General features: G+C 39.3%; 1 protein-coding gene across 1 annotated transcript; it reads left to right on the plus strand.

The window, feature by feature from the left end:
* Positions 1-21740: 21740 nt before the first annotated feature.
* LOC148122064 (elongation factor-like GTPase 1) lies at positions 21741-25226 on the plus strand. Its single transcript, XM_087906276.1, has one exon. The coding sequence runs from the start codon at positions 21777-21779 to the stop codon at positions 25149-25151; it is 3375 nt and encodes a 1124-aa protein (XP_087762402.1). The 5' UTR covers positions 21741-21776; the 3' UTR covers positions 25152-25226.
* The last annotated feature ends 1614 nt before the right edge of the window (positions 25227-26840 follow it).

The raw sequence follows: 26840 nt of genomic DNA on the forward strand, positions 1-26840 counted from the left end.
ATCTTCCAACAGTCATGAGTTCAATTCCCAGCAACCACATGGTGGCTCACAACCATCTATAATGGGTTCAATGCCCTTTTCTGGCATGCAGGTATAGATGAAGAACACTCACACATAAAATATAAATAAACAGAATTTAAAAAAGAAAGAATTCATTTCTGTATAATAATGTGTGATATTGTTTATGTCAGCCAAGACTCTTGATGCTTTAAGAAATTTCTCTCAGAATATCCCTGTTTATTTCTGACTTGTTCACATTTATACCAAATTCTCATATAGTTTAAAAAATTATATTACATTTACTTCGCATCTGACCTACTTAACTGCTGTCCCTGACTTCCTTTATAGCCTTTTGTTCCAAATTTTGTCATTAATAGCCTTCTCATTTAATGTAACCTTTGCCCTGGTTTTCCCCGCAGTAGTCCAAGCCCACCTGTGGTGTCTATCACATGGCACATAACTTCTAATAAAGAAGCTTCACTTTGAGGCCTTACAAGGTACTGGTTAAACATTCTGTGAAGTAATATAATCTTGGTTCTGACTTTCACTGGCCTGTGATCTAATAACTCTATCTAATGTACCTAATTTACAGCTTTCTGAAAATCAGCATGCCTTCAGCTGAAGGTTGTTTTAAGGATAAAATGAGATAACTCACATAAAATGCTCATCATAATGTAAGTAAGCTACGGGGAAATTGTTCACCAAAAGGCTTTTATTTATTATAAAGTTGCAAAAGCAACTTTTCTCCCCCTAGGGAATTGAAAGTAGAGCAAATTCTTGAGTTAAGATTGTTCTTTTCATATTAATGCCTTTAATATATTCTTTTTGCTTCTGTGGTTCTGGAAGTGGATGAGAGAGCTACCAGTTAGAGTACACATCAATATTACACATTGTGTTTTCCAGTCCAGAAAGGTACTTTAAATTGCCCTTCAGGCAATTCCCATTACCCAGAAGTCTGCTTTGCTCTGTTTCCCTGGGGCACTTATCCCCAAGGCTTTGGAGTAAGCTTTCCCCACCACAAAGCACGAGTCCACCTCAAATAGGAAGTGGTTGTTGGTGGTGCACACTTCTTTTGGAAGCATCTTTGTTACATATCTGACTCAACACTTATTTCTAGCAGAACGAGCTGTTCAGGCAGGAAATCTATTTCCACAGCTCAAGTGGAAGCTTTATTTAAGAAGTGCAATTGGCATAAATCACGCAAGAGAATGTGGTTAAAGTGCACAGCTGTCGATTTCAAATTTAACGCGATTTGGGAATGAAAAAGCAGTTGGAAAAGTTTTCCCTTTACTTCTAGACCCGATGGGCAGCCAGTGGGCATGTGAAAGTGTTCCTCCTGCCTCCCAGCATTCCCCAGGACATCAAGGAAGAAGCCCAGTAGCTTTTATGATATAAGCAAACACTAAAACATAAAAAACCCATGATGCTTATGGCTTAGGGTTTAGAGATTTGATCATGGGAGGCTTCTAAACAAAGTGTGGGTATCTTTGCTACGTTAGACACAATAAAGCAAAATGAATGATTATCTGAACAGATCTTAAGCTCACAGAGATTACGGTATCAGCCCTAAGGCTCTGTACTCTGTCATGGCCCAGGATAGCTCGGTGGCTTTTGATGCATTGTGTAGAGTTTGGCTATCTCATTAGGCATCTTCTGATGTCCGGGTTTCTCCCTCTATCTCATCTCTGTTTCATTCAGTTTTTTTTCCCATACCCATTGATTCTTTCAGTTGGGGGACTCATTTCACTTATTTCTCTTTACTCCACATATCTTAGCTTTTAGAATTCATCCCTTTTCCTGAAATTCCCTCTTTCTCCTAATTATACTTTCCCATTTTTCCAGCTGCTCCACTGTCTTTCAGTATTTTAAAATGTTTTAAAGGTTACTTTAAAGCATTTCCCATTGAGTTCTTCCTGCCTGTGAAGATTATAGGTGATGTCTGCCTGGACCTTTTCAGACACTTTGTGACCCTCACCTGCGTCTGTGACTGCTGGGAATCAGCTGCTAACTTGGAATTCTATTTATCTCTGACTTGACTTCTCCTCCCCCTGTTAGCAATTGTAGCAACCTAAGTGCTATACTCTGTAACAGTGACTAGTTCTCCCACATAAATAGTGCTTACCCCCATCATAATGTACTGTAAAAGATGATACACCTGTTTATAGATGTTAGAAACATTTACCCAATAAATATTTTGAGTACATATACAATGGTCACTGTGAAAATTTAATGTGCTATTAGAGTTGACATACATTTGTATCCTGAGAAAATGCAAACTGCTTTCTATAGTTTCTGGAAGAGATTTGTCTTAAGGATGCATTTTCAGGAGGAGATGATTTTAGAAAATATTTGTTGTCTAGATATGACACAGAGCCAATCACTGGGCTTGTCTTCAGCGTATCACAGCCTAGAAGATTACCTGGAGTTGGATGATATAGAAGGAGTGAGTTAGGCAAGGTTGTTGCAGGCAAAGAGATTCATTTGAGCTCAGAGAAGTCCAGATGATAGATGCCACAAAGTACATATAATAACATCCAAAAACCTTGATGAATCCACTTTATAGTTTGATTTTCAGTTTCCCAAGAGCAGCTCAATCAATATCTTTCCCCTCATCTTCTTTCAAGGTCAAGACAGAAGATAAATTTGTAGGCCTTGATGAAAAGGCTTTTAGCGTTTATTGTGCTAAACAAAGTTGTAAAGGTCTGTTGGATTTGTAGGATTTTGTCTGAGCTCATCCACAGTGAAAGCCAAAGTTAATGATAACCTAAGATACCTTACATGGCTTTTGCTAACTAACTCCCTTCTCCTATAAATCACTGGCTGCTTTCTGATCTTCTATTTCCCCCTTTCCTTTCTTCCCTGTTTCTTTCAGTAGGCTGGACATAAATTTGTCCCAGTTGGGGCTTCTATATGATCTGCCAAGAATGCTAATCTCCAGATGGCTCCTCCCTTTTCCTTTTCTCAAAAATACAAATGCAAGACCTTCCTTCCAAAGAGACTGCCCTGTTTCACTCCCTAAACACTGTGCTCTTCTTACCGTATCACCTCTCCATGCTTTCCCTTTTGTGGCTCTGCACTTGCTACATGTCCTCTACCTAACACTCACTACTTTGTAGTCACACCCATGTCCATGGTCCCACAGTTGATTCTAAGCTCTGCAATTTCCCACTTGAAATCCCTAGAGGCTCTGAATAGGGTTATGCATCTTCTACTGGCTCTGATCCTTAGATTGTGTGACTGTTTTATATCTACTTATGTTTAATATTTGCTATCTACCCATTAAACATGTTTTAAATGTTTCAAAAACTTGGAACAGTAAAGAAGTTAATGACAGGGGCAGTGAAGATGTAAGCGAAAGAAATCACTTGCTTGGCTCCTCCCAGATTTATCTGACCAGCATAAAAATGTATTTTAGGGGGAGGGACTTGCTCTTGCCTTTAGCTAGTAGAAGTTAATGAAGGCTGAGAAAATTGAAAAGCCAAAATATTTTGACATTTGAGAGATGGAAATTAGAAGTCATTGCGCTGCCGTGTGGATCTCTGCAGGTGCAAGCTCGGTGAGTGCCTAGAGAGCATACTAGAAGGCTCTGGTAACCAGAGAGCCAGTGTGTGGCCACAACCTATCTTTGCTAATTTTTTCTTCTTAGTACTAAATTCAAAGGCTTAGAATGTGAAAAGCCCAGAATAAGTGGACAAAACAAGAGCCACCATTCTCATTTGCTCTTTGTTTTAGAAATAAAGAATATCTATGCAGAAATGCTCATATGTATATACTCATATATAAATAAGGAACACATGTGAATGTGCATATTGCATATATTTTCATATATATATATGTATATATACAGATGGATAGCTTGAAGTGAAACCATTTTCAGTGCACAATTTGTTAACACTAAGCAGGTTGTGTTATAGTTACCATTGTCTGCTTATTCATTGATGTTATCTGACTCTAGAGCTAAAAGTTCTTTCTAACTAGAATCTGTGAATTAGTTTCCCATTTGCCCACTTCTTAAACTTGACAGCTATTCTACATTTGTCCTCCTGAATTTACTAGTCTTAGGACGTCATGTAAGTGGTGCTTTCTAGTATACGCCTTCCCATTTAGCATTATGTCTTCAAGATCCATCCAGGTCATCACATGTCAGCCCGAGTACTCTTTTCCTGTAAGTTTATGTCACACTTTGTTCACCAGCTCATCTAGTTATATGCACAGATTCATTCTGCCTCATGGCTTTTGTAAGCACTGGTGCTATGAATTTGATTGGGCAAATACCTGCTCTAGACTATGTTCCCAATTAGATAGAATCATCACATCACATGATAAGTTCATCAAAAATTTTCCCATGATTTTCCATGGCAGCTAGACCATTATAATCCTCAACAATAATGTAGGTTCCAACTTTTTTAGAGTCATCCACAAATTTAATTTATTTGTCACACAACCACACATGTTATGATGGTCCCACAAGACCACATTACATATGACTGTGAGTAAGAACATTTTGGGATGTTTTCACAGTAAAAATATTATCTAAATATTCATTTATCAGAAGAGATCATACTGTTAATGTTGCAATTTTAACCTAATATTATATTAAAAGTTTCACATACCCCAAATAAATGGGGTTTATCCATTCATCACAGCATCAGTGTAAAGATTAAGGCATGTATGTAGAAGGTATGCATGTAGATGAAGAAATAGCATTGTCAGTATTCCATACCCATTCATCATGGGCAGTCACAGTAAAGTAGTAATAGAGAATAACAGTAGTCAGGATAAGAGTATGTAATAGGACAAGTGAAATTAACTTCACGTTTCAATGACGAGGAACAAGAAATGCAAGTTCCATTTTTTTGTATTCATGTCAACACTTGTTTTGCTTTACAGTAGCTAGCCTACTAGTTTGATTTACATTGTTGTAATGATTACTGATATTACTGTAATGTAATGATATTACTGATATTGACCATCTTTTCATATGTTCATGGTCATTTGGATACCATAGCTTCATTAAAAGAATGTGTGCTCAAGTTACTTGTCCATTATTGGGTTGCTTAGAGTGTTCATGTGTGTCTGACAAATATAAAGAACTCTTTCTATATCTAGATATTAATTCTTTACCACACTCATGGTTCAGAAATGTTTATTTGTTATCCTGTGGGTTTTTCTTTAATTGGTTGTTAGCATCCTTTAATGAACAAAGGGCTTATTTTGGTTCATTCTAGTTTACCATAATCTCTCATCATCTATGTTTGTGTTGTGTGTGTGTGTGTGTTCGTGCGTGTGCACATGTGCATGTGTGCAGAAATCATGGTCAAATTTAATGTCATGAAAGTGTCCATCTATCATTCCCTTTAAAAATTTTACTGTTTCAGCTCCTTACTTCTCCTTCTAAGCATTTAAGATATTATGAACTGATCTTTTATTGTGGAATGACATCTTCCAAGCTGATTCTCTTGTTGTAGCTGCCAGTTTTGAATGCTGTCTGTTCTACATCTAATAGTCATGCCTTTATGGAAAGCATTTGATCATATATATGTTTATAGTTTTATATCTGAGTTCTCTATTTAATTCCTTTGGTCTAAATGTTTATCTTTATGCTATCATCATGTTGTTTTGATTACTGTTGCTTTGTTGTTAGTTTTGAAACCAGAAATTGCTAATTCTTAGCTTAATCTTTATTAATATTATTGGCTGTCTGGGATCCTTGAGATTTCCATGAATTTTGGAATGACCCTTTGTAGTTCTGTAAAAAAGATTTCCTTGGGATTTGGTAGAGATTGCATTAAATTTGTGAGGAGTCTCTTTGGGTAGTGTTTGTGTTTTAACAATATCACACTTTCTAATCCTTAAACATGGGATTATATTTGTGAGTCTCTTTGGGTAGTGTTTATGTTTTAACAATATTACACTTTCTAATCCTTAAACATATAATTTCATTTATTTGAATTCTATTTAATTTCATTTTCTGTTTTCTAGTGGGTGGGTGAACTGTTCTCCTCCTTGTTGGTTTAATTTATTCTTTAGAATTACATTTGTTTTGTTGGTATTATTAATGTAATTATTTTATGTAAAATTAAAATGTTTATTTTATTACCCAATTTAAATATTTGCGTGTATTTGTGCTTACGTAGATTGGAGAGGGACACCAGTTCCCTTGGAGTTGGAGTTAAAGGCCTTTGTGAACCACCTGATGTGGGCACTGGGGTCTTAACTCTGTCTGTCCCTCTGGTAGAGTAGCACGCATTCAACCTCTGAGTCATATCTCTGGCTCCTGAAATTACTTTCTTCATTTCTTTTTTAAATTGTTATTCATTAATTGATAGAAACCTGAACTATTTCTCTGTGTCTACTTTGAATTCTTTGCCTTTGTCAAATTCACTTATCTAGTTCTGACAATTTTGTTTATATGTGTTTTATTTTACTTTACTTTTTTTATGATGGGTCTCCCTGTATAGTCCAGAGCAACTTCAAACTTTTATTCCTCTTGAACGAAGCCTTCTAAGCCTTTGAGCTAAAGTGATAAATGCACCATGCATAGTTGACGTGCCTTCTAATATCTAGTTTTCAGAGGGTTCCTTTATCGCTTTGCATATAATTTCAAGACTTTCCAGCCTTGTTTAGTGACATATTAGGAGAAAGTATTTCTGCTCTATTTTCCCACCCCTTGGGGTTGATAGTATATTCGTAAATGAAAACTCTTAGTAAATAAATGAGTGAGAAGATGACTCCTCCAGTAAAGCACTTGCCCTGCAAGTATCAGTAAGGGAGTTCAATCTCAAGCACCAGTGTGAAATCGGTGAGTGTGGTATTGGGATGACAGTGCTGGGAAGGCTGTGACCAGGGGTCTCTGGAGATTGTTAGCCAGCCAGTCAAGCTCCAAGTGCAGTGAGAGACTCCATTTAAAACAACAAGGTGGAGGCTTTGAGGTAGACACCTCGTGATTAGCTCCAGCTTCCATATGTACACTCGCATGTGAGCACATACATGAACACATCCAAACATGAATATGCACACAATTACAAATATTAGTGAGTGACATGCATATAAATATAGCATATATATTGTTTATGTAATTTATAGTCATATGAATTACAAATCTATTTTCTGTATAAATTCAGCATACAGATATTTAATTGTTACAAATTTGCCATCTTTAGGTAGGAAAGAGGGAAAGCTATGTATAATTTTGTTTTTTGTTCTGTTGTCTCCAAATTATTGTGATTTCCCTAAACCACCTATCTTCACAGCTTCCCCATTTTTCATGTTCATTAATGTTAGTTGGACAATTTTATACCAACTGAAACTTCGACCTTGGATGTGGAAAGTTAATGCTTATTGATATGTCAGTTTTTTGCCTGCTTTCTCCACCAGAGGCACTTTTAATCAGCCTTCAAAGTCCTCTACACAGTATTGTCCTTATAGTCTGAAGAGCTTCCGTTCAGTCTGATTTTCTATGCTCTCCAATCATCACACACAACTTCTCAATTTCCACTATTTTCTCACAACCTAGAATGTCTTTTAAGTGTGTCCCACTATTCAGAGCAATTTTGGATTTTTCCTTAGATGCAGAGTTTATCAGTAGCATAAGATTGTGCTGTTATGGACAAATTGCACTGTCTCTTCAGATATTCTCCCAAATTGCAAGTGGTATCATTTCTTTCAAGTTCGTACTCATTTGTAGAGAACTAGACCATGAAAAACAGGTCTCTGAATCATATCTGTCATCTGGCTGTAATGTTATGAAACAATACAATTTCCTTCTGGATGTAAATTTATTTGTTAATTGTACGGGTGAGGGTCTAGATTTTCTTTAATATAAAATTTTCCTGAGACTGGAGGAGTAGATGACAGGTAATAATCAAATTGAGAGCTGAAATCAATAAAATAGAAACAAAGAATCCATGAAACAAAGAGATGGTTCTTTGAGAAAATCAACAAGATAGACAAACCCTTATTCAAACTAATCAAAAAGCAGAGAGAGGGCATCCAAATTAACAAAATCAGAAAGGAAAAGTGGGCATAACAAAAGACACTGAGGAAATCCATAGAATCATTAGGTCATACTACAAAAAGCTTTACTCCACAAAATTGGAAAATGTAAGAGAAAAGGACAATTTTCTGGATAGATACCTCATTCCAAAATTAATCAAGGTCCAGTGAACAATCTAAGTAGACCTATAACCTACATGGAAATAGAAATAGTCATCAAAACCCTCCCAACCAGAAAAAGCTCAGGGCGGATAATTTTAGTACAGCATTTTACCAGAACTTACGAAAAAAGCTAGTACCTATATTCCTCAAATTGTTCCACATAATAGAAACAGAAGAGTCATTGCCAAACTCTTTTTATGAGGCTACAGTTATCCTGATACCAAAACCACACAAATACTCAACCAAGAAAGAGAATTACAGACCAATCTCACTCATGAACATGGATGTAAAAATACTCAAAAAATACCGGCAAACTGAATCCAAGAACGCATCAAAAAAGCATCCACCATGATTGTAGGGAGCCGCCAGGATGTCGCCTTGGCGAGTTAGTCCTACAGCCTGGAGGTATACAAATCCTTTGATGCTGCAGTCCAGGCCAGTTTGCTTGGAGCCTTGTTTGCATTTCAGAGACTTGGTTTCCTGACCTGTCCTGTGGCTTTGGGCCCTAGCAGAATGGCATCAACCAATCAGCATTCAAGCCTCTCCACCGTTTAAAAGCAGCTGCCTCTGGGCTCTACTTCCTCTCTCTAAGCTTTCTCTCGTCCCTGCATGCTCTCTTCCCTTCCCCCAATTTTCCTCAATCAAGGGCTCCGAATAAAGACATGATCAGGGAAGGAATTCTCGTTTTTCGTGGCGTTTATTCCTGCTGGCCAGGAAGCGCGCCACACATGATCAAGTTGGCTTCATTCCAGAGATGCAGGGATGATTCAACATAAAAAAATCTGTCAATGTAATTCACCATATAAACAAACTGAAAGGAAAAAAAACCGCATATGATTATCTCATTAGATGCTGAAAAAGCATTCAACAAAGTCTAACACCCTTTCATGATAAAGATCTTAGAGAGAATAGGGTTACAAGGAACATATCTAAGCATGATAAAAGCAATATATAGCAAAGAGGCAGCCACCACCAAATCAAATGGAGAGAAACTCAAACTCAAAGCAATTCTACTAAATCAGGAACAAGACAAGGCTGTCCACTTTTTCGATATCTATTCAATATAGTACTTGAGTTTCTAGTTAAAGCAATAAGACAACAAAAGGAGATCAAGGGGATTCAAATTGGAAAGAAAAAAGTCAAACTTTCACTATTTGAAGATGATATAGTAGTATACATAAGTGACCCCCCCAAACCAGGAACTCCTACAGCCGATATATACCTTTAGTAATGTGGCAGGATACAAGATCAACTCAAAAAAAAATCAGTAGCACTCCTATATACAAATGATAAAGAAGCTGAGAAAGAAATCAGGGAAATATCACCTTTCACAATAGCCACAAATAACATAAAATGTCTTGGGGTAACACTAATCAAAGAAGTGAAAACCTGTTTGACAAGAACTTTAAGTCTTTGAAGAAAGAAATTAAAGAAGATAACAGGAAATGAAAAGATCTCCCATTCTCTCAAATAGGTAGGATTAACATAATAAAAAATGGCAATCCTACCAAATGTAATCTATAGATTCAATGCAACCCCCATTAAAATCCCAACACAATTCTTTACAGACCTTGAAAGAACAACAATCAACTTCTTATGGAAAAAAAAAACAGGATAACCAAAACAATCCTGTACAATAAAGGCACATCCTGAGGCATCACCATTCCTGACATCAAGCTCTATTACAGAGCTACAGTAATGAAAACAACTTGGTATTGGCATAAAAACAGAGAGGTTGACCAATGGAATCAAATCAAAATTCCAGATACTAATCTACACATCTACGAACACCTGATTTTTGACAAAGAAGCTAAAATTATACAATGGAAGAAAGAAAGCATCTTCAACAAATGGTGCTGGAATAACTGGATGTCAACCTGTAGAAGAATGAAAATAGATCCATAGCTATTCCAAGTCCAAATGCATTAAAGACCTCAATATAAATCTGACCATACTGAACCTGATAGAAGAGAATGTGGAAAATAGCCTTCAATGCATGATACAGGAGACCACTTCCTAAATATAACACTAGTAGCACAGACACTGAGAGCAACAATAAATAAATGGGAACTGCTGAAACTGAGAAGCTTCTGTAAATCAAAGGACATGGTCAATAAGATGAAAAGGCAGTCTAGATTTGCATTTCCCTGATCACTAAGGAGGTTGAGCCTGACCTTAAGTGCCTTTTGGCCATTCGAAGTTCATCTGCTGTGAATTCTCTGTTCAGATCAGTACCCCATTTTTTAATTGGGTTAATTAGAGTTTTAGTGTCTAGTTTCTTGAGTTCTTTGTATATTTTGGAGATCAGAACTTTGTCTGATGAGGGGTTTGCGAAGATCTTCTCCCAGTCGGAAGGTAGCCTTTTTGTCTTACTGACAGTCATCTTACACCTGCCAGAATAGCCATACTCAAAAACACCAATGATAGCCTATGCTGGAGAGGATGTGGAATGAGGGGAACACTCATCCATTGTTGGTGGGAATGCAAACTTGTGCAGCCACTGTGGAAATCAGTGTGGCGGTTTCTCAGGAAACTGGGAGTCAACCTCCCTCAGGACCCAGCAATTCCACTCTTGGGAATATACCCAAGAGATTTCCTAACATACTACAAAAGCATTTGTTCAACTATGTTCATAGCAGCACTATTTGTAATAGCCAGAACCTGGAAACAACCTAGGTGCCCCTCAATAGAAGAATGGGTAAAGAAGGTGTGGAACATATACACATTTGAGTTTTACTCAGCGGTAAAAAACAATGACATCTTGAATTTTGCATGCAAATGGATGGAAATAGAAAATGCTTTACTGAGTGAGGTAAGCCAGACCCAAAAAGAGGAACACGGTATGTATTCACTCATAAGTGGATTCTAACCATAATTACAGGTCTTTGAGCCTATTATTCGTGATCCTAGAGAAGCTAAATAAGAAGATGAACCTGATGAAGATTATTTAGCTATCCGCCAGGAGATAGGAAATAGACAAGAGTCCCAGGTAACCTCGGGTGCATGGGGGGGGGAGGGTTGTTGGAAGGGGAGAGGGTTAGAGAGAAGGGAGTAGGGGAGGAATGGGGAGAGCTCGGTGGACCAGGATGGGGGGGAGGGAGGAAGGATGAATATGGGATCAGGGAAGAATATATTTCAACTAAGGGAGACATTTTAGGGTTTACAGGAGACTTGATTATATATGGGATCCCAGGTCCAAGGAGAGATCCCCAGATTATTCTCTGGACAGAGGAGAGGGTGCCTGAACCGGCCTTGGCCCATAACCATACTGATGAATATTTTGCTTATCACCATAGAACCTTCATCTGGCGATGGATGGAGATAGAGACAGAGACCCACATTGGAACACTGGACTTAACTCCCTAGGTCCAAACGAGAAGCAGAAGGAAAGAGAATGTGAGCAAAGAAGGCAAGACCAGAGGGAACCTTCATCCGACGATGGATGGCGATACAGACGGTGACCCACATTGGAGCACCGGACTGAGCCCCCCAAGGTCCAAATGAGGAGCAGAAGGAGGAAGAAAATGAAAAAGTAAATCAGGACTGTGAGGGATGCAATCACCCACTGATACAAGGGGACTGATCTAATGAGAGTTCACCAAGGCCAGTTGGACTGGGACTGAACGAGGACGTGATCCAACCAGATTCTCTGAATGTGGCTGGCCTGGAGTCTTTCTGAAAAGCCATTGACAATGACACTGGGACTTGTTTCCTCTGCATATACTGGATTTTGGGGATCCAGTCTGTTTAGATACTCACCTTCCTGGACCTGGAGGGAGGGGGGAGGAACTTGAACTTTCCACAGGGCAGGAAACCCTGACTGCTCTTAGGGATGGAGAGGAAGGAGGAGAGAGAGTAGGGGGAGTGGGAGGGTGTTGGGAGGAGGGGCGGAAATGGAAACTTTTATAATTTAATAAAATTACTTTCTCATAAAAAAAAAAGAAAAGACAGTCTACTGAATGGAAAAAGATCTTCACCAACCCATATGAGATAGAGAACTGATCTTCAAATTATAAAAAGAACTCAAGAAATTAGACATCTAAATTCTAAATAATTCTATTAAAAATTCTCTAAGCAGAGAATTCTTAACAGAAGAATCTCAAATGGCTGACAAACAGTTAAGGAAATGTTCAACAGCCTTAGCCTTCAGGGAAATGTAAATCAAAATGAATGAAATAACATCTTACACCTGTCAGAATGGCTAAGACCAAAAACAATGGTAGCTAATGCTAGAGAGGATGGGGAATGCAAACTTGTTTAAACATTATGGACATCAGTATGGCAGTTTCTCAGAAAATCGGGCATCAACCTACCTCAGGACCCATCAATACCAATCTTGGGCATATACCCAAAAGATGCTCAATCATAATACAAGGACATTTGTTCAACTATGTTCATAGCTGCATTATTTGTAATAACTAGAACCTGGAAACAATCAACCAAAGAATGGATAAATAAAATGTGACACATTTACACATTGGAGTACTACTCAGTGGTAAAAAAGTCAATGACAGTTTGAAATTTGCAAGTAAACAAATGGAATTAGTAAAAAAAAATAATGAAAAACATCCTGAGTGAGTAACCCAGACCTAGAAAGATGAACATGGTACGTACTTACTCATAAGTAGATACTAGCTTAAAGCAAAGGATATTAAGCCTATAGTTCATGATTCTAGAGAAGCTAAGTAACAAGGCGAACTCTAACAAAAACATACATAGTTTGAAGTTGGGAGTGTACACACCAGCCCCTCACATCTATTCCAGCCTCCAGGCCTGAAGTTTGTATTGGTCTGGATTCTAAATCCCAGCAGGCCAGGTCCTGACCCAACTCCCGTAAAGTATTTCCATAGAGTATAGAGTTCTCAAAAAGAGAACACGTGGTCTCTTTTCCTCCTGGTGGTTTGCGGCCTCCTGGTTCCCCCCTCTGGGCCACCAGAGGGTGCAGAACTCCCATTAAACCTGGATATTTCTTAACTTGGCTTGTTTTGATTTGGCTTGATTGGGATTTTGCATGGGAAGAGAGCTCGCGTTAGGAAATATTCCTAACACATAGATTCACCTGGAAAGGGGATATAGACAAGATCGCCTGACAAAATTGGGATCATAGGGATGGGGGGAGGGTAGGGAGAGCAGAAGGGGAAAATGAAGGGAGAAGGCGAGCAGGGAGGAGAAGTTGAGATGGGGGAGTCATTGTTATTTAAACTACCACTCTGCCTTTCAATAAATTTCTCTGATGAAGACTCACATTAGTATTTGTTTGTTGGCATGATTGTGAGTTTTTGGAAGGAAGCTTGGCATTAGTCTAATTAAGAGTGAGTTTCCTTGTAAGGTGTAAAACCTCCTCAGCCATGGGTTCGTGACTGAGTACACATCATCAGTCATGCATTTACTCTTGAGGAGCAGGCCTCTGAACCAACCAGAGCATGCTGAGCCTCCTTACTACAGTTGCGGCACTTTTTCACTGGGGGCACAACTAGCCTAAAGGGTCAGTATAGTTGTCTAGAGGGTTCTTAGGCGGCTAAGGCCACTGATGCCCATTCACCCCCAGAAGCTTGCATTGAACCTTTCAGAACTCTTAAAACTACAGACAGAAAGGAAGATCTAGTTCAGTTCCTGTTTAGTTTCTCTATCTTGCACTCAGAGTCTGTTTTTTTTTTTTCTGCAAAAGTAGAAAAAGAGCCTTGTCAACTAATTCTAGTAGGAAACCAATAGAAATGGCATGATTCTTTATTATTTGGAGTATTTTGGAGCCTCCAAGGATCAACAACTTATAAGTTGTTTTCCTATATCTGATACTAGCTTTCAGTTTAATAATTCCTGGATATTAAGTTCAGTATTACTCGGTATTGCAGGCTATCGCCTTTTAAATGTTTTTTTAAAAAAATCAGCTTATAAAGTAATAATACAACTTGAATGTATTCATTTGTCTCAGTGGCAATATTTTCTTATACTAGATATTCCACAGTTCCTAAGTATTCAGTCACCTTGGAACAATTCTGTGCTCAGATCTGTTTTAAGTTACTTGTTGAGATCATCTTTAATATATAAATTATGCGATTTAAAAATTTAGAGAGAAAATTTTTGTTTTATGCTGGAAATTAAAAATAAAACATGGGTACCAGCTAAATTATTTGTAATAGGAATAAAGGATTTTGCCATGGCACACATTTTTAAATGATCGGAAAAGATTAGTTATAGTGTCAAGATATAAGTGTGGTGGTTTGAACAAAGTGACTCCCATAGAATTATATGTAGTGATACTATTGGGAAGTATGGCCTTGTTAGAGTAGGTGTGACCTTGTTGAAAAAGTCTGTCACTGGGGGGTGGAAGTCTCAGATGCCCAGTGAATCTGTCTCTTCCTGTTGCCTGTGGGTTCAGATGTACATCTCTCAGCTACATTCTTAGCACCATTTCTGCCTGCATGCCACCATACTTCCAGCTATGACAATAATGGATTAAACTTCTAAACTGTAGCCAGCCTCAAATAAATATTTTTACCTTTATAAGAGTTGTTGTGGTTAAGCTGTCTGTTCACATCAATAGAAACCCCAACTAAGACAGAAGTTGTTACTAGGTTTATGGGATTGCTCTGATAGACCAGTTCAAGCTTCATGTTGCTGAAATGTAGACTTTTGGACTTTCGATTAAAGGATAGTTGAACCCTTTTAGTGGTACTTGATGGGTCATAGCAGTAGGAACAGAGAAGACAGTGTTGCTGAGGGTGATTTGAACTGTGAGGGTCCAACTCAAGAGGTTTCAGAGGAGAAAAACTTTAGTTCGTGGCATAGAGATGATTCTTGTGATATTTTGGTGAAAAATGTGGCTGCTTTATGACTTTGTTCAAACAGGCTGTCTGTGGCTAAATTAAAGAGTTATGAGTTAACAGTTTTGGCAGAGGAAATTTCCTGACAGACTAGTACTGACTGTGTTGCTTAGCTATTAGTGGCCTGTCTTCTGCAGATTTATAAAGGAAAGGAGAAACCTGAGCAAGGAAAAATACAAAATATATCCTTGGGAGAAAAGGGGCACCAGGAAGTATCAACAGATTAAAGAAAATCCTGATGCTAAATAAAGTAAAAGAAGTGGTGGCCTCAGAGCAAAACCACACTCAGATAAGCTTCCAACTTGTGGGAACAAATTAAATAAAAGCTTAGTGCTGGGTGTGGCAGTGCACATCTTTAATCTCAACACTCCGAGGGCAGAGGCTGGCAGATCACTGTAGTCAAGACCAGCCTGGTCCACTGAGCAAGTTCCAGGACAGCTAAGCTTAGGCAATGAAGGAAACCATCAAAATCATAAATTTTCGTGAAGATGTAGTTGAATGAGTAGGCCATGTTGCAGTTCCAGTAAGCAGCAGAATCTGACAGCTTTGACCACATGGTTCTGGCATTAGAGTCAAGGAGAGAATAAAGGGGTTATGGGGTCTCCCTCTATGACTAAGGAAAGCCTCTGAGGCCAGGCATATGACAGGTGTGTTCCTCCATGGAGGCTTAGAGAGGTCTTTGTGTGAAGTTGTGAGTTGAATCCTCGGTTGCCCTGGAGATTCCAAGATGCCAGAGCTTTGGGATACCTGCTGAGGAATCTTCTAGCATGGAGTAGAATAAGCTCACGAGAGACAAGTGTGCTGCATACAACAAAGCTGACAGGAGCTAGATATCTGAAGAGTATTTTGACACCAGAAGTGAAGATGTAGAGTTTGGAGTTTGCTTTCTTGGTTTTCAGTCTTACTTTAGTCCAGTGTTCGTCATAAGGCTCCTTACCTCCCTTTCGAAATGGTAATGTATATCCTGTACCATTATGTGTTGGAAGTGTGTGATCTGCTTTTTTATTTTGATTTTACAGAGGTTTTCTTTAAAATATTGCCATGAGTCTCAGAAGAGACTGAACTTTTAAACAAGTTTGAAACTGTTATGGACTATAGGAACGTTTGAAGTTGGACTAAATGAATTTTGCATTATGATATGTTTACAAGCCTATGGGTGCTAGGGAGTTAAATATGGTGGTTTGAATAAAAATGGGCACCATAAGCTCATAAAGAGTGGCACTATAAGCAGGAGTTGCCTTATTGGAAGAAGTATGTCACTGGAGTGGGCTTTGAAGTCTCAGATGTACAATCCAGGCCCACTGGGGCTATTTCTTCTTGCTGACTGCAGATCTAGATGTAGAACTCTCAGCTACTGTCCTAGAACCATATCTACCTGCTTGTCAATGTGCTTCCTGCCATGATGATAATGGACTAAACATCTGAACTGTAAGCAAGCTTCAGTTAAATGCTTTCTTTGATAAGAGTTGCTGTGGTTATGGTGTTTCTTCACACCAATAAAACCTTGGCTAACACAACGAGAAAATACAAGTACATATCCAAAGCTTTCCTCAGAGATACTTAATAACAAACATGGATTCTTTACGTCCTACTAGCAATATTCTTGCAACCCAAGTTGTGTAATTGATGTGAATTCATGAAGATTCTGGGTCATAGAGAATAGCATTCAAACACACACTTTCACTTTGTTTTGATGTGATAGAAGCGTCTTTGGTAATTGTTTAACCATATATACGGAGAATAATATCAGGGAATATGTCACCTAAAATATGCAGGAGTCTTGTTTATACTTTCAAAAGATGGAGAGAGTCTTCTTCATAAAAAAAAAAAATTAGCTGGTGCCTTTGGCAGCCTGGAGTTGTGATGGAAAGAACAAGAGACCAACATCTTCACAAAATGGCAAGGTGAGATCATAAGAGTTCTTATTTTTCTCATTTCAGAATTTGCCCATTTTTGGAATTTTCTCAGTTCCAAAAGACATTGTCTAAGTTGTCATATCTATCTACACACTCTTTTCCTTGTGCTGATGTCACTGTAATGGAAAAATCAATGAAAAAACCACTATATGAATAAACTTATACAAAAGATGAAAGAACCATGGACGGTGGATCAACTACATCGCATGTTGATCAACAATGTCTGTGTGTGTTTTGATCATAATATAAAGATACTTACATATTGAAAATAGACTAGCCTGTAAATGAAATATCACACTTTTAAGAAAATATTTTTAGTATAAATTAATAGTTGAACAAAAGTTTTAGTTACTCATGAAAAATGATATGCTTTAATTTTATAGACTGTGGACATACTATGTAATATTAATATTTTTATATTATATATGACTGGTTATCATTCCCAGTTTGGTTTATTACAGTCCCATTTACTACTTAAATCTAAGTCATTTACAATATCTCTATGTCTAAAGTTTACCATATCATCTCTAGTTTTGTGAAAACTTTATCAACTTTGGATATTGAGGGGTCTATTACATTACAAATTTATGGTGGGAAAATTTTCTTTATCTTACATTTTAGGGCAAGTGAATAACATTACCATTTATGTAAATAATACCAATAGGAAATCCCTGAGGACCTATGATCTACTCTGTAACCAGGTTTACAGTACCAGGCATGAAATCTCTACAAACCAAGTAGATATAAACATTATTAACCATACTAGGTACATTTGATAAAACCCTCTTTTATTTTATATTTTTAAAAATTAGCTTACAAACTAAAGAGTGTCCTTAAAGCTTTTTTGTAATTCTTACTTTTGCTTAACATATACCTTATTCTGAATATATAAATACTAAATGTAAATTAATAAAAATATAAAGATACTCTTTCCAATGTTCACAAAGACTTCACATGTATAATATACAATAAAACTTTGAGTGGACCATTTCCATTGAACATAAATTATTTGTGTCACTCTTGGGCCATTCTGTAAATTGTAAATTATTATTCAGTCTTTTAAGTGCACAAATAGAAATTCTACATGTTTTTGATGCACAGCATGATGCTTTGAAATAAGGATACATTATAGAATGACTAGTTCAAGGTAATTAACATACACATTCCTCCCATTCGCTTATTGTGAGAACAACATCTTCTCTCACTAGTTTTCAAGTGTGCAGTTCAGTTTTTCTGCGGTTGCCCAGTCTTCTTGACCTTTGACATCCAATCTCAATGCGACTTATAATGAGTCTCAAACTCTGAGATGAACTAAGGGTCTTCATTCTCAAGTGGTCATTGACTCTCTCTGGAAGGATGTGACTTCCACATTTTTATTTCCAAGTTTCACATCATCTTGGCAGAGATACTAGGCAGCTTCTTAACGAGTCTGTGAGGATGCATGTGCTAAAGTCTTGAGGATGAAATCTTGCCAGTTCTAGCACTACAAAACCTGTAGGAGGCAACAGCATGTTTCCCTTCAAAGTCTGTAAATTCACTTAGTGAGAAACATTTACTTCCATTTTATACTAAGCTGTGTGGAAAATTCTGTAGTGCACTGAGTTAGAAGGAGTCTGAGCAGAAAGAGATAAATCAATTTTTCAGAGAAAAATAAAAATAAAGAGAGTTTGATGTCACTCTGGCTTGAAGACCTAAAGGTACTCTACATCGAGCCATCCAGGAAAACAGATTAAGTAGCTATTTTATTAATCCTTAGAGCAGTTCTCAAACATTACCTTGTGATATGAATCGCTTGAGAGAGAAGTCTTGTAAAAACACAACTCTACACAACTGTAGCAGTCATTCTCAAAGTTGGTCTGGGCAGAATCAGCCTCATGCGGGAACTTTTTAGATATGCAAATTTCCCGCTCTGTCTTATATCAAAAACTCCAGGATTGAGGCTTGCTAATTCATTTTACAATGTCACACAATATCTACAAAGCATTTTCAGCTCTGAGTAAGCTAGGACTCACACCAGGAAGATTGGGGCTAAATGAAAAATATAATGATTCCTTACATTAATGCCAGGTGATGCATTGAACACCTCATGGAGACCACAGCGATTGGTGTCATACAGCAAAAGTATCAGGAGTATGCCATTATGGGTACTTTCAATACTTGCTTATATACTGTGATAGCTACATGACTCCAAAAAATTGCCATACCTTTTTGTCTCCCCGATGATTGTGATTTAATTGATGTAATCTGGACAAGAATGTTTGAAAGATGCCCATGTCCCAGTCTGGTTATCTGTCAATACGTGTTCTCTCAACTTCCAGTTCCTTCTTCATCACTTTGTCTTTCATCTTGCTCAGGTTTTTGTAGAGAAAATAGAAACTAGAATAGGGAACTTCTTTGCACTTGGTGTTTACCAAACAATATTGAATCTATATATTTTGACTCTCCGGGAATATTGAAATCACGATTTCCATGAGGCATTTGCACTTCCTTGCTCATTACAGTACTAAATGCAATAGGCAAGTCATGAAAACAGCCTGATCACTAAATGATGGATAAGGGAGTCAAGCACATATCCTTCAAACATATCATGGAATAAATACTATGTAACACCGCGAAGGAGAACTGCTGTTATTTACAACACGAATTATGTTAGGACAAGCCTGAAAGGTATTTTACTGAGTGAAATAAGATAGACATAGGTAGACAGAAATAACAGGATCCTATTTGCATGGGGTATTTAAAACAATGAAAGTCATAGCAACACAAGGGTGGTGGTTACAGGAAGTCGCGGGGAAAGGATTGGTGAGATAGTGGCTTGAAGACAGTTGCTCGACAGGAGTGTGTTTTCAAGATTTGTGTGGATATTGCCTGTAATATTGAATAGGATATTGAAATCCTATATTGCATATGAAATTCCTTAGAGGACAGATCATGTAATATGCAAATAATAATAATGAATAATAATGAAAATGAGGAAATTATTAGAGGCAATGTATATATTTATGCATTTGGTAGTGCTTATTCATATATACTCACCATAGAATTAATAGAATTGATTTGCATTGTTTATACAAAATAGGGAAAGCTCTTTGTAAATCTATTGTAAGTTAACAGAACTTAAAATGTTTTATTCTAGATTCTGCATGATTCCATTTATGCTTCACTCCTGAGATAACAACCCGATAGAAACTGGGAACACAGTAGTGGTTGCTTGGAGTTCCTGATAGCGTCTTTATTATTCTTTGTTTGAAAACAGGATCTAGCTGTATAGCCTAGGATAGAATGGGTCACACATTTATATACTTAGATCTATACTATAAGATGCAGAAATTTCTATAGGTTCTCCACTTAAAGTGAACCTCTCTTTCCAAGTGAAGTCTGTGTCTTGAGCAAACAGAGCAACCCAGATATTTAAACATTTATTTAAGAGTACCACAGAATAAATGTCTATCTAGGAAACCCTTTTGCATGCAGACATAATTAAACAAGCTGGCGAATCTATGAAATATTTAGGACTCTCCTACAAATACTCAAAGGAATCCTTCCCAAACCAGGAGTATGCTAGGAGAAACTCTGCCCTAGTGTGCAGATGAGCACACTCAAGAGAGTCTGAGTGCTGATGGGAAGAGTCATGGTGTCACAACAGCAGAAGGCTGAGCACACACTGAGATCCAGAGGCATCTTCCCCAGATAGAGGGTCTGCATAAAGAACTGTGTCCTCTGTACCTCAGAAACCTGTTCTCTTTAAATTATAAGTGGCACCTTGCATAGATCCCGGAAATGCCTGAAAGGAAATCATGTTAGAAAGTAACTGTAACAAGATCTGATTGGTTCTTTGGCCAATGTTCCGTTGTTAATGGGGTCACATTAAAATTAATCACATGCTTGTTTTTCACCAAATGTTCTACTGTAGATTTGGTTATTTGCATTTAATTTTAAAATAGATAATAAAAATAGCTTTAATAAAAGCAAAACCCAAGAAGCAGTAACAATAACAAAATTAATCAGAGTAACAACAATGGCTCCTATGTGACTCTTACAGTGAGCCTGGCACTGTTTTACTTTCTCTACCCATCTTCTGTCTCTGAGCCTCTGGACCCACCTGCTACCATCCCAATTTTTCTTTGAGGAAAAGAATTGCCAACTTCATGCAGAGAAAAAGTACTCAGGTTGAATCTAATAAAGAATGTGCTGTTTGAAAATACAAAAATTTTGTTTTTTTCTGACTTTGTGTTTTCAGAAGTGGCTACTGGAGAGCCCTATCCTGTCTCAATTTCTTTGGTGGGAACGCCAGATGCACTGCTTCACTGACTTCCGCCGAGGAGTGACAAAACTCCAGGTCCCATGTGTGTCCTTTTCCCACCACTCTAACAAAGTGCCTGAGATAATCAGTTTAGCAGGAGAGGAGGTCAGGCCTTGGCCACAAAGCCACATCACTTTGCACTCTGTGAAGAGGCAGAAAGCTGATGCATGATTAATAAAAACTCAGAGACAGATATTGGGGTTCAACCAGAAGACCAGAAAAACAAAGCATCCAGCTGCTGATTCTTACCTTGACCTCAGTCTGACAGTGGTGATCCTGCTTCCAGGAATCTCCAAATGAGATTGAGACTGAGTGTTGTCTCCTCCATCTTTATAATCCTCATTAGGGTTAGGATTAAAGGTGTGCACCTCTGGGATTAAAGGCATGCACTGCCTGGTTTCTATGACATCTAGGATGGCTACTGGGATTAAAGGTGTGTGTTACCACTGCCTGGTGTATAAGGCTGATTGATCAGTGGGGCTGTTTTACTCTCTGATCTCGAGGCAAGGTTTATTTATTAAAATACAAATGAAAGAGTCGAGTGCGGCGTGGAGCCGTCCCAGGAAGTAAGCAACCATGGTGCTCAATGGCGTTGATAAGATGAGTCAGCTTCAGAAAAACACTGCCAACATCAGGAATATCTGTGTTTTGGCTCACGTTGACCATGGAAAAACTACCCTTGCTGATTGTCTTATATCTAGTAATGGAATCATCTCCAGCCGCCTGGCAGGGAAGTTAAGGTACATGGACAGCAGAGAAGATGAACAGGTCAGAGGGATCACCATGAAATCCAGCGCCATTTCACTACACTATGCAGAAGGTAATGAGGAGTACCTGATAAATCTGATAGACTCCCCTGGCCACGTGGATTTCTCCTCCGAAGTATCAACAGCGGTTCGCATCTGTGATGGGTGCATCATTGTGGTGGATGCTGTGGAGGGGGTCTGTCCACAGACACAGGCAGTTCTGCGACAAGCCTGGCTTGAGAACATCCGTCCTGTTTTAGTGATTAATAAGATAGATCGCCTGATAGTGGAGCTAAAATTCACCCCCCAAGAGGCCTACTCTCACCTCAAGAATATTTTAGAACAGATTAACGCACTTACAGGAACTCTTTTTACTTCTAAAGTCCTAGAAGAAAGAGCAGAGAGGGAGACAGAGTCCCAGGTGAAGACCCATTCCGAACAAGGCGATCAAGTGTACGACTGGAGCACTGGCTTGGAGGACGCCGACGACTCCCAGCTGTACTTCTCCCCTGAGCAGGGCAATGTGGTGTTCACCAGCGCAATAGACGGCTGGGGCTTCGGAATTGAGCACTTTGCCAGAATCTATAGTCAAAAAATTGGCATCAGGAAGGAAGTTCTTTTGAAGACCCTGTGGGGAGATTATTATATAAACATGAAGGCTAAGAAGATTATGAAAGTTGATCAGGCCAAAGGAAAGAAACCTTTATTTGTACAGTTGATCCTGGAAAATATTTGGAGTTTGTATGACGCGGTCTTGAAAAAGGACAAAGAAAAAATTGATAAAATTGTGACTTCTTTAGGATTAAGAATTGGAGCCCGGGAGGCGCGACATTCAGACCCTAAAGTCCAGATCAATGCCATTTGTAGCCAGTGGCTCCCCATATCCCATGCTGTTCTCGCTATGGTGTGTCAGAAACTGCCCAGTCCTCTTGACATGACATCGGAGCGTGTGGAAAAACTGCTGTGCACAGGATCACAGACGTTTGAGTCTCTTCCACTGGAAACCCAAGCCCTGAAAGCAGCTTTTATGAAATGTGGAAGTGAAGACACTGCTCCAGTTATCATCTTTGTTTCCAAAATGTTTGCAGTTGATGCGAAAGCCTTGCCTCAGAACAAGCCAAGGCCGCTCACTCAAGAAGAAATGGCCCAGAGACGTGAACGCGCACGGCAGAGACATGCAGAGAAGCTAGCAGGAGCACAGGGACAGGCACCGCAGGGTTCCACCCAGGATGGCGGGGCCCTTCTAGCAAGTCCCCAGGGAGATGAGCCAAGAGGTGACGAGCCAGATGTGGCGAGTGTTAGCCCTCAACCTGTGCCCCAGGAAGAAAGCAGCCAAGAGGCCTTCATTGCATTTGCACGTGTGTTCAGTGGCATTGCTCGAAGAGGACAGAAAATTTTTGTCCTGGGACCCAAGTACAGCCCTGTTGAGTTTTTACAACGGGTTCCACTAGGCTTCTCTGCTCCGCGGGAGGACCTGCCTCCTGTCCCCCACATGGCATGCTGCACTCTGGAGAGCCTGTATCTTCTGATGGGAAGAGAGCTAGAAGATTTGGAGGAAGTGCCCCCAGGAAACGTGCTGGGAATTGGAGGCCTCCAGGACTTCATTCTGAAGTCTGCAACTTTGTGCAGTCTGCCATCCTGCCCTCCGTTTATTCCACTCAACTTTGAAGCCACCCCTATTGTGAGAGTTGCTATTGAACCAAAACACCCAAGTGAAATGCCTCAGCTTGTGAAAGGAATGAAGCTGCTAAACCAAGCTGATCCCTGTGTCCAGGTTTTAATTCAGGAAACAGGAGAGCATGTTTTGGTCACAGCAGGGGAGGTCCACCTTCAGCGCTGTTTGGATGACTTAAGAGAAAGATTTGCAAAGATTCACATCAGTGTATCCGAACCCATTATTCCATTCAGAGAGACAATCACAAAGCCTCCCAAAGTTGACATGGTCAATGAAGAGATAGGCAGACAGCAAAAAGTGGCTGTCATACACCAAACAAAAGAAGAGCAAAGCAAAATTCCAGAGGGCATCCATGTTGACTCTGACGGGCTGATCACCATAACGACGCCCAATAAACTAGCCACTCTCAGTGTTCGGGCCATACCTCTTCCAGAAGAGGTCACTCAGATCCTAGAGGAAAACAGTGACTTGATTTGTTCCATGGAACTTTTGACCTCCTCCTTGAATGAAGGCAGAAATACCCAGGCGCTTCACCAGAAGACCCAGGAGAAGATTTGGGAGTTCAAAGGCAAACTAGAGCAACACCTAACAGGTAGAAAATGGAGGAACACTGTTGACCAAATCTGGTCATTTGGCCCAAGAAAATGTGGGCCCAACATACTTGCCAGTCGAAGTGAAGATTTCCAGAACTCAGTATGGTCTGGCCCAGCTGGCAGAGAATCAAAAGAAGCCGGTAGATTCCGAGACTTTGGCAACAGCATTGTGAGTGGCTTCCAGCTAGCAACCCTCTCTGGCCCCATGTGTGAGGAGCCCCTCATGGGTGTCTGTTTTGTTCTAGAGAAGTGGGAACTAAGTAAATGTGCAGAACAAGGATCAAGTGATAAACAGAACCAAGAAGAATGTGATCCAACAGGAGAGGGACAGGAAGAAGGTAAAACCTGCCCCAGTGGCAGTGAAAACCAAGAGCAACAAGATAGCCACTCTGAAGAGACTTCCGCAAAAGGAGAATCCCCAGTCACTGACTGCTATGGACCCTTCTCGGGGCAGCTAATTGCCACCATGAAAGAAGCATGTCGCTACGCTCTGCAGGTGAAACCTCAGCGCCTGATGGCAGCTATGTACACGTGTGACATCATGGCCACCAGTGATGTCCTCGGCCGGGTCTACGCCGTGCTGTCGAAGCGAGAGGGTCGAGTGCTGCAGGAGGAAATGAAGGAAGGGACGGACATGTTCATCATCAAGGCTGTGCTGCCTGTGGCCGAGAGCTTCGGCTTTGCTGATGAGATCAGGAAGAGGACCAGTGGGCTGGCCAGCCCGCAGCTGGTGTTCAGCCACTGGGAGGTCATCCCCAGTGACCCCTTCTGGGTGCCGACCACGGAGGAGGAGTACCTGCACTTTGGGGAGAAGGCAGATTCCGAGAACCAGGCCCGGAAGTACATGAACGCTGTGCGGAAGCGGAAGGGCCTCTATGTGGAAGAAAAGATTGTGGAACATGCGGAAAAGCAGAGAACGCTCAGCAAGAACAAGTAGCTAAAAAGAAGTAGCTATGGCTGGTGGTGGGGCCTTTTCTTTTTAATAAACTAACAGGTATTATCAAGGGTATAATTTGGGAAAAATCTCATTTTGATATAAGTTATCTGTGTGGGTTCACTTTCAATAATAAACCTGCTCTATATATTTTAAAAAAAAAAATACAAATGAAATATCATTGAAGAAGGCCTTGGCTGAGAGCACATGATATAGGCGATGCTTCACAGTAGCCAGAAGTCAAGTGAGAAAGAGAGAGGAGGGCTCTGGGGTCCATAATCCATTTCTGCAGTACATTTCCATTGATCTAACTTCTCTTCACTGTCCCCATCTCCCAGATACTCCACCACCTTCTAAAGAACAAGCTAGGTAGAACACTGTAAGGAACACTGATGCTCTATCCATTTCACCATATTTTGTGTCATAAGTGACTGACTGACTCATTTTTATTCACTGAGAAGAACAGACAAAATACCTAATATGCCATGACTTGAACGATGAACTTTATTCTTTTTCTAGTCTTTAAACACTGATGTACTCACCAACCAGTACCTGCACAGAACCCTTTGTTTTGTCCTCCCTGAGATCACGTGACATTAAAAGGAAACTTTGTGGTGTCACCTGCCAACTCCACCCATTTATCCTATTTTCTTTCCATCCTGTTTGCTTCTCTCTAGTGAAACAAACACATGTACTGCCTAAACTTTGTGATGTTTCTAGGTATCTTGGTGGGCTTTGTCTCTGTTCTACAATAGTCCATTTCTACCTCATTGCAACATCTCCTTTCTGTATGCTAAACTATGGTTTATTTCAAGCAAAAGATGTGACTGTAATAATTCTAGAAGTGTGCCTTCGTAAGATGTCACACACAATAATGACAATTAAACCCTGGAAAGTTGACCATAGATGTCCCTTTTACCAAATCTAGGTCTTCCAGAAGGCTCTGTGTGTATATATCACCCTCTATCTATTGTACCATGAGCTACTCAATGTCAGGAGGACCTTAAAATTTAATTTACAGCAAAAAAGAATCTGCTACAGTACATACTTTATGAAAGAATGTGTACTAGTTAGATTTTAAGTGGGACATTTAAGGGGAAGGAAGTAAAAAGAGAAAGAGAGAGAGAGAGAGAAACCTTTAAACCTTCTCTACTTTATTTGGCTCCCTAAACAGAAGCATAAAAATTACATCCATAAAAGATATATTAGCAATTAAAAATAGTTTATCCACATATGCAGCAAACATGGCAGCAACTCATCAATGAGAACATCAACGGAGAGCTAGAATTTGGGCTTTTGGGGTACTGTAACAAAGAGCAGAACGTCTGGTAAGAAGTCCTAAGACAAAGGAAAAGGTTGTGGGGCTTTCACAGCAGCAGACTCTAGAAAGGTAAATATATGGGGAACCAATAGAGTAAGAATATTTTGCACAGATCTGTCTTCAGAATGACTTTTTGTTGTCTTCATGGCCATAAAACTCCACTGACAGAGAGGATTTACTACCATTCTCATTCCTCAGAAGTTTCTGCTTTGAGTCAGGCAAGCAAACTCTTAGAGGCTTCTCCCTCTGTCTGATAAATTCAAATGTCTTCTGCTCAAAACAATCCTTGAATAGTAGCCTGTTTAGGGCAGTATATTTTAATCTCTAAGCGAGAATTAGAATGTTTTTCTTTGACCCTCTTATTCTTATTT

This window comes from Myodes glareolus, chromosome 5 (assembly GCF_982192425.1).
Source record: "Myodes glareolus chromosome 5, mMyoGla1.1, whole genome shotgun sequence".
Taxonomy (NCBI): domain Eukaryota; kingdom Metazoa; phylum Chordata; class Mammalia; order Rodentia; family Cricetidae; genus Myodes; species Myodes glareolus.

Coding starts and splice junctions, on each gene's coding strand:
- LOC148122064 (XM_087906276.1), top strand. CDS start 21,777: ATGGTGCTCAATGGCGTTGATAAGATGAGTCAGCTTCAGAAAAACACT.